Raw genomic sequence first — 12834 nt, 5'->3', positions numbered from 1 at the left:
GTGACTTTGATTCTGAACATTTGTTAATCAGAAGCATCAAGATTCTTAGCCTTCTCTCTACGGCTTTTGTGACTAATAAAGTTACTTCTAAAAAGGAATTGACACTTGATTTTTCTCCAATAGTGAAAATTGAGAAAATCTCTCCCCCGCAAAAAAAAGGGGGGAACAAAAAAATGAGGAGAGAAGGGGGTGGAGAAATGGAAAATAGCAGAGAAAAGATAACTTAAGGAACAAGGAGATTTAAAAATCTGATTAATAGGAATTCCAGATATAAGAACAGTGAAAATGAAAGAGAGAAATTATCAAAGGAATAATGCAAGAACATTTCCCAGAAGGGAAGGAAATGAGTTTCCATATTTAAAAAGACCCATGACATGCCCAGCAGCATGAATGTAGGGGCAGGAAAGGGTGGGTGCACATTACTGAGCAGAATACCAGGGTCAAAGAATATGTAAACAGAAGACCACATTCGAAGGACAGAGAATCAGAATGACAAAAGATTTTTAAACACTGAAAACCAGAATATAACCACAGCATGACTGAAATGAAGTGGAAATTATTTTCAAATTATTCAAGAATTCTATTCAGAGCCCAACTAAGTGAGAGAGTAGAATAAAGAACTCTCAGACATGTAAAGTCTCAAGTTATGTTATCATCCATGCACCCTTTTGCAGTAAACAGTGGAAGATGTGCTTCTCCTCAAGAAAGACAATGACATTGGCTCCAGAATAGGGAATCCAAACCAGAAAAGATGGGTAGGGAATTCAGAGAAGTCCCAGCATGGCAGCTGCACTGCACATGGAGACCTGTGAAGCCTCAGTCCAGATTAAAGCAGGAAGGAAGAGGTCCATAAAGTTTTCCAGGAAAAAAGAGAAGGAAACAGTTTATCTGACAGCTTGACCATGTGAAAAGTGTAAACAGAGCATTTATAACTAAGTATAAACAGGCTTGCCAGAGGGTATTGAAAGTTAAGCCACAGGTTCAAAAACAAACCCAAAGCAAATGAAAAAGTGGAACAATTCTTAACTCGAAGAAAAACAAAAAGTTGTACCAGAAAGGAAATGTCATCTTACATCATTAGGTGGTACAGCAGTGAAAAATTACAATTAAAACAGTACAAATACTGAATATGGATTAACCCCAAATTGTGATTAACATTGGGAGAAAGCAGGAAAAGAGTGAGGAGGAGAATTGTAAGAAAGTAAAATCCTTATATACCATAATAAAAAGTCAACTGACCATATAAAAAGTCCAGGTTTATAGTATATCCATAACTAAAGTTTCCCATTTGTCTTTCTCTACAGAGAAAAAAAAGTGGGAAGAAAAAAAAAGAGTAAAAGGGATTGAGTTCTTTTAGCCAAAAATTCATTGTATAAGGAGCAAATAAACAAAAAGTAAGTGACTTTTATGTCCCAAATGTGGGGGAAAGTCTATTTTTATTCTTGTAAAATCAAAATAATATCCTTCAGAGCATGCACATAAGAAAAAAATTAATTCTCCCAAATATACTATACTCTCATGGAAGGAGGGAAGGAAGGAAGGATAAGCTGTACTTACACAACTATTTTTTGCTCACTAACACATTAATATCTTTATTAAGTCATTTTTAAAAAGTACACACAGAAATAATATAAAATAACTTTTATTTACATAATTTACATCTATAGAATATAACTGCTTTCTTTAGAACAAGAAAATTTACAACGACAGATATTGCTTTTTGTCAAAGACTTCTTCAAGCAAGATAGTATACATGGTCACTTCTACTTCAAAAAACATGGTGGTAAACAGTGGATATTCATATTTTTATGTGCCTCAATCATTCACCAACAATTAGGCTTTGAAGCCATAATGTTGATCACTTGCTAAGACGTAAGTGTTCAGGAGGAAAAGTCAAGAAAAAAATAAAGACCTTTAATCATATCTCTTTTTTAAGATTTATAAAATACAAATTCTTCACAACATCATCTTTACATGAGTCAGATTAAACACAGGTGTGAACAAGTCTTTCCACCTTGTAAGGTAAATACACTGATTAAGTTTCTTTTACCAAGAGTAGTTTTAAGGATATAATAGTAGGATAATTTAGTTGACTTGATTCTCTAACACAATGAATGCCCAAAGACAAAATTATCCTTCACACCGTAAGAAGTTACATCTTCCATAAAATTAACTCCTTGTAGATGAACAAGAGACAGATGTTAACAAAGTTAAAAAGTAATATTAAACAAGGGATAAAATAATAGTTTAGCTACGACAATCTAACACCCAAACTAACATGAACTAAACGAAAGAAGCCTTTTCAGAATATGAGATTTTTAAAATTTATAAAAACAGGGCATTAAAATAGCTATGTGATTTGCTACCATGATTTCTGTGACATATTAATCCCATGAAATAAATAAATGCATATCTATAGAGAATTTCCTTATAGATCCTCCTTTATGACAAAAAAGTTTAAACTGCAAATTTCACTATAAGGCCATGAATAAGAAATGCTCTAATATCAATTGTTTTCATAAATTAGGATTACTGTTACACTTGCCAAGCCAAATCCAATTTTACTAATGAACTTGAAAACTGGCCACCATTTTTTTCAAATTACAAACATAATTAGACATTAAAATATCTTCCCAACTGAAATACTGATTTCATAATGCAATCAAGGGTTTAAGTGTTAGGCACAACTCATAACTCCAGTGACAAATATCTCATAGGTAATGACATCAGCACCTTAAGGTAAGAAAACTACTGTCTAATGCATGGGTCAAACTAAAAACCCAACCCGTCCATGTCCATCATTTAAGTACTGCCTGTAGCTGTTTTCATACTGAAATGGCAGAGTTGAGTAGTTACCACAGAGGGAGGGCATCTGGCCCACAAACTCGAAAATATTTTCCAGAAAATGTTTCTGACTCCTGATCTAATGTAGTATCAACCCAGAAGGCTTTTCAAATAAAAGAATAAATCTGTTCTTTCAGAAGTTTAATTTGAACCACCAAAGATTTGCTTGGGTAGGTAACAGAATTACCTATGTAAATCACAAAATCTCAAAATTAAAACCAACCCTTAAATTCATATTGATGATAATGACTGACTTAATAAAGTCTTATTATCTTATTTTCTGTTTTTTAACATCACAATTATGTTCTGTGCATAAAGGTCTAAGTACATATTTCCTTATGGAGAATTTAATGGGGAAAAAAAAACTACCAAGAAATTGTTTTTTAAAAAAGGAATGTGTGTATGTGAGCATATGTGTGTGTAATGGAGACACAGTTTTGTATGGAAATTTGCCTCATAAATAAAGTTAAGGGTTCCTTTCCCCATACAAATCCTGAGATTATCCAAGAAATAAGAAAAACAAAAAATTCACAGTACAAAGTCAATATACTAAACTATGAGAAAAAAATGTATTCAAAATGTATATACTATCCAAACAATTTAGTTTTATCACTTTAAATACCTTTAAAATTAAAGAGGGAAAGGAGACAAACATAAATTTGTTAATGACTTCTTTACCCATAATCTCAGGGGTAAAAATAATTAAAACTGAATATTCTTTTAAATAAAAAATTTAAAAATAAATAAGCTTTTTGATGTTTTATCTTTATAAATAGTAAGTTTAAATACTAGTTCTTCAATTAGGACTAATATTACATCAACATGAATTAGAAAAATACACATTTTTCAGTCAAATAGCTGATAATAGAAAAGTTTTTAACATTTACCGTACTAAAGTGGAGTTTCACAATTTATTTTCACACACTTAGAGGCAACTGAAAAGGCCTTCACCATCCAAAAAAACAAAAAACCAAACCAAAGAACCCTAAACAAACAGAAAAAAACCTTCACAAAAGGTTTGCTAAATGTTAACTACAATCCATCTCCAAATACGTCGGCACTGTGATTTATAGAGACATTTATCCACAACGTTCCAAGATGTCCATGTGTGTTCAACACAGGAAGAGTCAAAATGTAAACAAGAGCTGTTATTTCTGTCTGAGAAAGCAGTCTTAATTGCTTGGTATTTCCAAAATGCTGAATCAATCAGAACGAAAGGAACCTCAGCAATGTTTTTCACTGATTACAAAAGCTTCAAATCAAGCCTATTAAATATTCAAAATCAACTTAAAGAAAAACTGCCAGTGAGGCTTTTTGCTAGATACTGCTCTGTCGATATAACTGACTGTGGAAATCCTAGCCTTAGAAAAAAAAAAAAAAGAAAAAAAAAAAAGACTTTTATTCTGTTTCATCCACTTCAATAAAGATATCACTAAAGAAATATTCAGAGACTGTCATTGGCTCCTCTTCTGGTAGCTGGTTTTGGACATCTTTACATTCTTCTTTCGGTAAGGGATGATTACAAGAAACCTAAAAAGATAATAAAAATAAGTATGCAGTATAACATTTATATATCGATAGTGGTATTCTAAATCGATATCTGTTTGAAAAGCAATATAGCAATAAATATTAAGAGTTTTAAGTATGTTTATACTCACTGACCCAATAATTTCATTTCTATGCTACTGTATTAAGGAAATAATCCTAAACATAGTAAGAGATAACCTTTGTAGCATTCGTTATAATAATAAAATTAAAATCAACAAATATACAACACAAAACATGATTAGGTTGACTGTAGTGTACACATGATACTTCACCCTAATTTCTGTGAAAAAAAAAAATACTGAAAAACATAACATTATTAAATCGATAATGAAAACATTTTAATGACCAGAATAGAAGGACCCATGAAACAGAACAATATGTAAGGAAATATCAGAAATTAAAGCAATCCCATCTAAAATTAGCATACTTACAAATCTAGAAAAAATGAAGACAGCATGGTATTGGCAAAGGAACAGACATACATATCAATAAAATAGAAGACTAGAAATATCCCTAACACATATGGATGGAAATTTAGTATCTGATAAAAGTGATATTTCCAAAAAAATTTGAGAAAAGTTGGATGATCCAATAAATAATGTTGGACAACAGTATAACTACCTCACAAAAAGGAAAAGTCAGACCTTTACTTCACCAATATATAATAAATTCTAGATGAATCAATAAACTTAAATGTAAAAACATTTTTAAAAAATCTACTATAAAATACCATGGGAAAATGTTTTTATAATCCTAGAGATGGGGAGAGAGAGTGTAAAGCAATGACACGAAAGCCAGAAGCCATAAAAGACTGATAAATTCACATACGTAAAAATTATAAATGTCTGCATGGCACAAACCACCATACACAAAATCAAAAGATAAATGCCATAGAGGGAAAAAAAATTTACAACCTGTATCACAGACATATGTGTTCATTAAGTCTATGAAGAATGTCAAAAATGAACAACACTGATAATATGCTAATGTAAGGAAAAAGGCCCTCTCATATACTGCTGATAAGAACAGAAACTTATATAATCCCTATGCAGGACAATCAGACAGTGTCTGGCAAAAGAATAATCATTCCCTTAGAGCAGAAATTCTATTTCCAGGAATTTAACCTGTAAATGTGAAAAAATCATCCATTTATAAGTTAGCTGTTACCACATTGTTTGAAATAGCAAATAAGTAGGAATAACCTAAATGCCTACCAGTGTGAGGCCAGTATCACTCTATGGTACATCCAAACAATGGAATATTATGTAGTCACTAAAAATAAGGAGGGCACTTAGTCCTGAAAATAGGAAAATTTATGTCCACGCAAAAAGCTGTGTACAAAAGTTCACAGCTTTATTCATAAAAGCAAGCACTAGATATCCTTTGGTGGGTAAATGAATAAACAAAACTGGTACATCCATACTATGGAATACTATTCAGCAATAAAAAGAAACAAACTATTTGATACATAAAATCATCTGGATGAGTCTCTAGGGAAATACCATTGAGTGAAAGGATGCCAATCCCAAATATATGATTCCACTCATAACATTTTTGCAATGACGAATTTAATGGCAACCAGCTTGCCAGAAGATAAAGAGAGTGTGGAGCAGGAAGGAAGTAGGTGTGTCTATAAAAGGGCAACACAAAGGATCTCTGTAGTGATGGAACTGTTCTGTATGTCAACTGTAGCAATGCAATATAGTGGTTGTGATATTATAGGAGAGTTTTGTAAGATGTTACCACTGGGGACAACTGGGTGAAGGGTAGATGGGATCTCTCTGTAAAGTTGTTTACAACTGCATGTGAATCTACAGTTATCTCTAAATAACAAGTTAATAATTTAAATTTTTTAAAGAGAGCAAGAGAGAGGAGGAAGCCCTTTATCTACTGTTTTGCAAGGTCTCCAAGACACACTATTAGGTGAAAAAAGCAAAGCAGAGACTGATACGCTATTATTTATGTAAAAAAGAAGAAAAATGTTTATAATTGTGTATACTAAAATGTCTCTGGAAAAGTAAACCAAAATCTGATAATACCATATACCTGTGGAAAGGAGGAACTAGGAAGCTAAAGGACAGATGTGGGAAACTTTTTACTATAAACTCTCTTTTGTAGGTTATGAATTTTAAGACATATGGAATGTATCACTTACTCAAAAAAATGAAGTAGCAATTTGAGAATAATATTTAGTTTAAATTCTTCCCTCACACTACATACCAAAGTCAATAACCATGAACAGAGTTAAAGTTTTAAAATTTTATACCTCTGGAGAAAAACTTTTCATCATAAAAGCAATTTAACAAATTGCAAAGAAACAAGTAATGGATTTGACTAAACATTTTAAAGTTATGTATAACAAAAATTCCCCCAAATTTAAAAAAGTAAATAAACTTGGAAAAAATACTTGCAGTAAAGAGCTAAAAGGTATGTGGCTTATTTACATACATAAGGATCTCATACAAATTGGTAAGAAAACTATTAAAATCCCCAAACCTATAAATCAGCAGAAGATAGAAACAAAAAAGAAAAGAAAAAAAAATCTAGTAAATATATGGGAAAGAACACAACTCACTCATAACTGAAGAAATGCAAATTTTAAAAATGAAATGACATTTCTACCCCCCCCACCATTATTTTAAATAAGAAAAACAAACGTATTTTGAGGAGTAATATCTCAGGCTGGCAAGAATGTGATTAAACCGGCACTGTTACACTGCTGGTAATTATAACTATTCTCCAAAGTAATTTGGCAATAATAATAAAGACTCATAAAATCCTGGTCTCAGAATATAGTTGTAGGAAATAATTTAAAATATTTTTAAAACTTTAAAAATGTTCTTTACAAAAGGACTCCTTCCTTTGAGGCTCATGCTATCCAATAGATGGTCATCAGCCCTTTCTTTGTTAAGATCTGAAGTCACCCCAATATTCTTCCAAAGTCTTTGATACAAGTTCACAAAATTTTCTGCCCTAGTACTTTCTATCACAGCTTCAGAGTGCACAGAAATGAAACATGCAAACGAATTCTAATTTTACTGTTCCTTGAATTTTTGTAGGTGTCATGACATTTGTCCCAAAGGAAATAAAATGCAAGCACTGCTTTGTTTTGCTTCCACAGGTCAGAAGGGTCTTTGCAGTAAGGGATGGCAATTAAGTGTCCATTTATGGTTAGTTCAATGGCTCTATATTAACCTAGCTGTAACTTTCTAATTCAACACCTTATCTTCTTCCAGTACAGTGGGGTAGGATAGGGAGGAGATGGAGTGGAGTTGCTGTGCAATAATTTCTGATATTCAGATGAAAATAACAATTGCCATGTTTTTCCAAGTTGAGTCTGATATCCAACCCATTCTATACAAATATACAAACAAAAAGTAGTTATCACATACCTGAGTTGCTGAACTATCAATATTTTTAGGTTGAGTATTAACAACAACACTTGGAGATGGAAGATCAGAGGACTCTTGAGTTTTTTTCTGGCTTGTATTGAGCGGATTAGATCTTTTCAGATTCTGTCTTGATACAGGTATAAGAGGTTTCAGGCGTTTCTTGCTATGAACCTGAGTAGGTTCATCAGACTCCAAACTATTCTTTGAACATATTAAAGACAAAAATCCCAGGGGTCTTCTGCCAGGTCTAGAAATGCAAATGTAAAGATATTCAAGAATATCCAGGAAGCCACATTCTTTTTTTTTTTTAATATTTAGTCACTAAATTTTTCATAGGCAGGTTATTGCAGCAAAGAAGCTGAAAGCAGGAATGTGCCAAGTTCTATAGGACATCTATATCTGTATAGTTAAACTTTTTTTTTTTTTTGGCCATGCCGCCTAGCATGTGGGATCTTAGTTCCCCGACCAGGGATCAAAGCCATGCCCCCTGCATTGGAAGCGCACAGTCTTAACCACTGGGCCACCAGCAAAGTCCCAGGAAGACACATTCTTAATGCCAACTTCTTTCCATGAATGCTAAAATGGCATGTGTGATACCACAGGAGTGGCACACCTACTAAATACTGATACACTGAGTACTGATAGCACTCTGCCATGATGTATATTTGTGACAAAGGTCAAAGCTTACTCTAGAGCAGTACTTCTCAAGCCTGAAAGGCATAAAAATCACGTGGGGATCTTATCAAAATGAAGATTCTGACTGAGTTGGTGGGGAAGTGGAGCCTGAGTCCTGTATTTCTACTGAGTTCTCAAATGATGTCCCTGCTGCTGGTGCCAGGACCACACTTTGAGTAGGAAGGCTCTAGAGCAGGGGTCAGCAAGCTATGATCCACAGGCCAAATGAAGTCCACCACCTGATTCTATAAATAAGTTTACTGGAACACAGCATGCTCATCTGTTTACATATATGGTTACATATTAAATATGTGGTATATAATATATATATATATTATATACCACATATTTAATATGTAACCATATATGTAAAAAGATGTGAGTACATATCTGTTGAGTAGCTGAGTAGTTGCAACAGAGATATATGGCCCACAAAGCCTAAAATATATACTACATGATCTTTTACCCCCCAAAATGTGCTGACCCTTGTTCTAGAATACTGCTTCTCAACTGTTTTAACCCAAACCCCCATGATGCTACCCTCATTCTATTTTCAGCACATCTCTACGCCAGAAAAGATGCAGTTTATATAACAAAAACAACAGGTTCGTTAAATATGCCTTTTCAATTATACATGTCATTTCCCCCACTTTCCTTTAGTAGAGGCTAGTACATGTCCTCCCTCTCCAACTCACCAACTCCATGTTAATGATTTGAATGCTGCTGACAAGCCAATAGTTATCCATAACCCAGAAGACTCACTTCTAGAGTATGAGGAAATAATGTGGGAGAAGCTGGCTTTGGGCTTAAATTCCACACTTAAGTCTTATAGGGAGAAAGCCAGGGTTTACCTCTTTGGTATGCCACGAGAGAGAAAAATGTATACAGTATTTGGGATTTCAATAAAACAACCTCCAGAGCTACTTCTGATGTTAGCCCTATGTCTCAGACCATCTACATCTGCACTGGCAGCTACTGTATGGTAGAATAAATAATTATTAAAATAATAACCATGAACAATCTGGAAAAGAAACTGTGTAATACTAAATTCTAAAGATTTTCTATCTAAAATCAAAGTTTCAGCACTTAAAGTTAAGGTCTAGTCATATGCAATGTCCTCCGAAAGTGTTTGACCTTACTGTATTTCCTTTGGTGACACCCCTTTTCCTTTACATTTCTGACAGAGGGGTATTATTACAAAACACCATCCTCAGTACTGGACTTTGTCGTTATACATGTTACACTTATTCCATATAGGTTATATTTATCCACTGAGAGAGAAAAATGGAGAGAGAGAAACATTTATTAAAGATTTTCTCATGATACCTGGATAGTGGGGTTTTTGAAGACGATGTGATGCTATCCATTTGTTCAGACTTAGAAGCAGCACAAGTTCTTTTTTCCTTATCAGACACCACTATCTCATCCTGAGGTAACTGAGATGTATTCTTTTCTTGTGTATCTGTTATTTTATCAAGAGGTTTAGATCTGATACTCTGAAAATCTGGTTCAAGTTGCTCTTTCTGAGGTTCTGGAATTGTATGTGTGTTTCCTGAGGTAGGGAAGATACCTTGTCCCTTGTAAGACTCTCCTTCAAAACAGAAAATAAATGGTAAGCACACACATTGAAATTAATACATCCAATTAAATTGCAATATTTGAAGAAGAAAACCATGATATTCTATCATGAACCTACCCTAATAAGAGTAAGCTAAATCAAAAATTAGTGGACTATTAGGAATATTATAATGGGTAAAAGCTATGGTAACAGCTTCTACCTTCAGATGTAAAATAGTCATATCAATATATTTTGACTTAGAAAAGCTTTCTCCATAAATATTTCTTGAACTAGCAAAATGAAAAAGTGATCACTTTCTAATTAAGGGTAAAGCTAAGGTCAGAATGGCCATCATCACAAAATCTACAGTCAATAAATGCTGGAGAGGGTGTGGAGAAAAGGGAACCCTCCTACACTGTTGGTGGGAATATAAATTGGCACAGCCACTATGGAGAACAGTATGGAGTTCCTTATAAAAACTAAAAATAGAGCTACCATATGATCCAGCAATACCACTCCTGGGCACATAACTGGAAAAAACAATAATTCGAAAATATACATGTACCCCAATGTTCATTGCAGCACTATTTACAGTAGCCGTGACATGGAAGCAACCTCAATATCCATCAAGGGAGGAATGGATAAAAAAGATGTGGTACATATATACAATGAAATATTACTCAGCCATAAGAAAGAACGAAAAATGCCATTTGCAGCAACATGGATGGACCTAGAGATTGTCATACTGAATGAAGTTAAGTCAGACAGAGAAAGACAAATATCACATGATATCACTTATATGTGGAATCTAAAAAAAATGGTACAAATGAACCTATTTACAAAACAGAAATAGAGTCACAGATATAGAAAACAAACATGGTTACCAAGGGGAAAGGGCAGGGGCTGGGGACAGGGATAAATTGGGAGATTGGGATTGACATACACACACTACTATATATAAAATTGATAACTAATAAGGACCTACTGTATAGCACAGGGAGCTCTACTCAAAACTCTGTAATGACCTATATGGGAATAAAATCTTAAAAAGAGTGGAGTTATACATATACATATGTATCAGTTATACATATATATAACTGATTCACTTTGCCGTACAGCAGAAACTAACACAACATTGTAAATCAACTATACTCCAATAAAAATTAATTGAAAACAAAAAAAGGAGGCCTTCCCTGGTGGCGCAGTGGTTGGGAGTCCACCTGCTGATGCAGGGGACGCGGGTTCGTGCCCCGGTCCAGGAAGATCCCATGTGCCGCAGAGCGGCTGGTCCCGTGAGCCATGGCCGCTGAGCCTGTGCATCCGGAGCCTGTGCTCCGCAACGGGAGAGGCCACAACAGTGAGAGAGGCCCGCGTACCGCAAAAAAAAAAAAGAAAAAAAAGGATAAAGCTAAGGACGTATAAAAACTCCTTAATACCCAGCTTTCTAATTCCTTAAATGTAGTTGTTGAGCTTTTACAGGAAATCCTGGAGCCATATGATTTTCTATTAAATACAGGATGAAAGTAGCTTTTCATGGCCACCAAAGTGCCAAATCTAAGATCTCAGAAGGGAAGAAAAACTTCTAATAATAAAGGTGTGATTCTTAGAGAAAAATGAGCAAGACTCTGCTTCAATCCCAAATTTAAACAAGATAAATCAAAAATAATCAGGGGTACTTAGCAAAATGGAATCACATTAAAATTTATTTTACTCACCTGTTTTCTCCAAAACATTTATTAATTCCTTTGAACACACCTGTTTTAAGAAAATTTACCAAAAAAATTAGAAATCTATTTGTCAAATAAAATTAATTTTATTTCCTTCTTTCTTTCTTAAGTAAAGAAAACCTGTATTTCTCAGAAAGCTAGGGTCAGACATGTTTTATGGGAATTCTACCAAACATTTATGAAAAAGATACTGCAACTATTATTTAAATTATTCCACAGCATAGCAGAAGAGGGAAAGCTTCCAAATGCCTTTTATAAATCAAGCATAATATTGATACCAACTAACCAGTCTCAGATCAGTGCAAAAATATCAAATGAAATACGACAAGCATAATTTAGCAGCACATCAAAAGGCTAAAACATCACGATCAAATACAGTTTGTTTGGGAATTCCCTGGCGGTCCAGTGGTTAGGACTCCATGCTTTCACTGCTGAGGGCGAGGGTTCAATCCCTGGTCAGGGAACTAAGATCCCACAAGCTTTGAGGCACAGACCAAAAAAAAAAAAAAAAAAAAAAAGTTTGTTTCAGGAATACAAAGATGATTTAATATTATAAAACATTTAAAAAATAAGTTTATTTCAGGAGTAAAAAGATGATTTTATATTATAAAACATATTAATAAAAATCAAGAGATCTGAGGAGAAAAATAATATTATCTCTCTATTTGCAGGAAAAGTGTCCAATAATATCATTCTTTAAAAAAACGTAGGGCTTCCCTGGTGGCACAGTGGTTGAGAGTCCGCCTGCCGATGCAGGGGACATGGGTTCGTGCCCCGGTCCGGGAAGATCCCACATGCCACAGAGCAGCTAGGCCCGTGAGCCATGGCCACTGAGCCTGTGCGTCCGGAGCCTGTGCTCCGCAATGGGAGAGGCCACAACAGTGAGAGGCCCGCATACCGCAAAAAAAAAACAACAAAAAAAGGAAAATTGGACAGGCATTTTCTTAACACCGTAAAATACAACTACTGCAATCTGAAAGGCAGCATCCCACTTCATAAACACTGGAAGTATTCCCATTAAAGTCAGGAATAAGAAAAAGTTGTCCACTATCAGGACTATTTTCTGATTTTTTTTAAGTTATATTAGCCA

At 34.2% G+C, this 12834-nt stretch overlaps 1 protein-coding gene across 3 annotated transcripts in view; it reads right to left on the bottom strand.

Moving 5' to 3' along the window:
* Positions 1–1570: 1570 nt before the first annotated feature.
* BDP1 (B double prime 1, subunit of RNA polymerase III transcription initiation factor IIIB) overlaps positions 1571–12834 on the bottom strand; it is a 94636-nt gene continuing 83372 nt past the window's right edge. For all 3 annotated transcript variants that reach the window (XM_059062539.2, XM_059062540.2, XM_067031109.1), the window contains exons 36-39: positions 11733–11772; positions 9786–10050; positions 7785–8031; positions 1571–4374 (exon numbers count right to left, since the gene is read on the bottom strand). In XM_059062539.2, coding sequence (XP_058918522.1) covers positions 4243–4374; positions 7785–8031; positions 9786–10050; positions 11733–11772 — 684 coding nt within the window. In that variant the 3' untranslated portion in view covers positions 1571–4242. The remainder of the gene's footprint in view (positions 4375–7784; positions 8032–9785; positions 10051–11732; positions 11773–12834) is intronic.

Source organism: Kogia breviceps, chromosome 4 (genome assembly GCF_026419965.1).
Source record: "Kogia breviceps isolate mKogBre1 chromosome 4, mKogBre1 haplotype 1, whole genome shotgun sequence".
In the NCBI taxonomy this organism is placed as follows: Eukaryota; Metazoa; Chordata; class Mammalia; order Artiodactyla; family Physeteridae; genus Kogia; species Kogia breviceps.
Note: the sequence above shows the minus strand (reverse complement) of the source record. Positions and strands in the feature narration are given on the sequence as shown.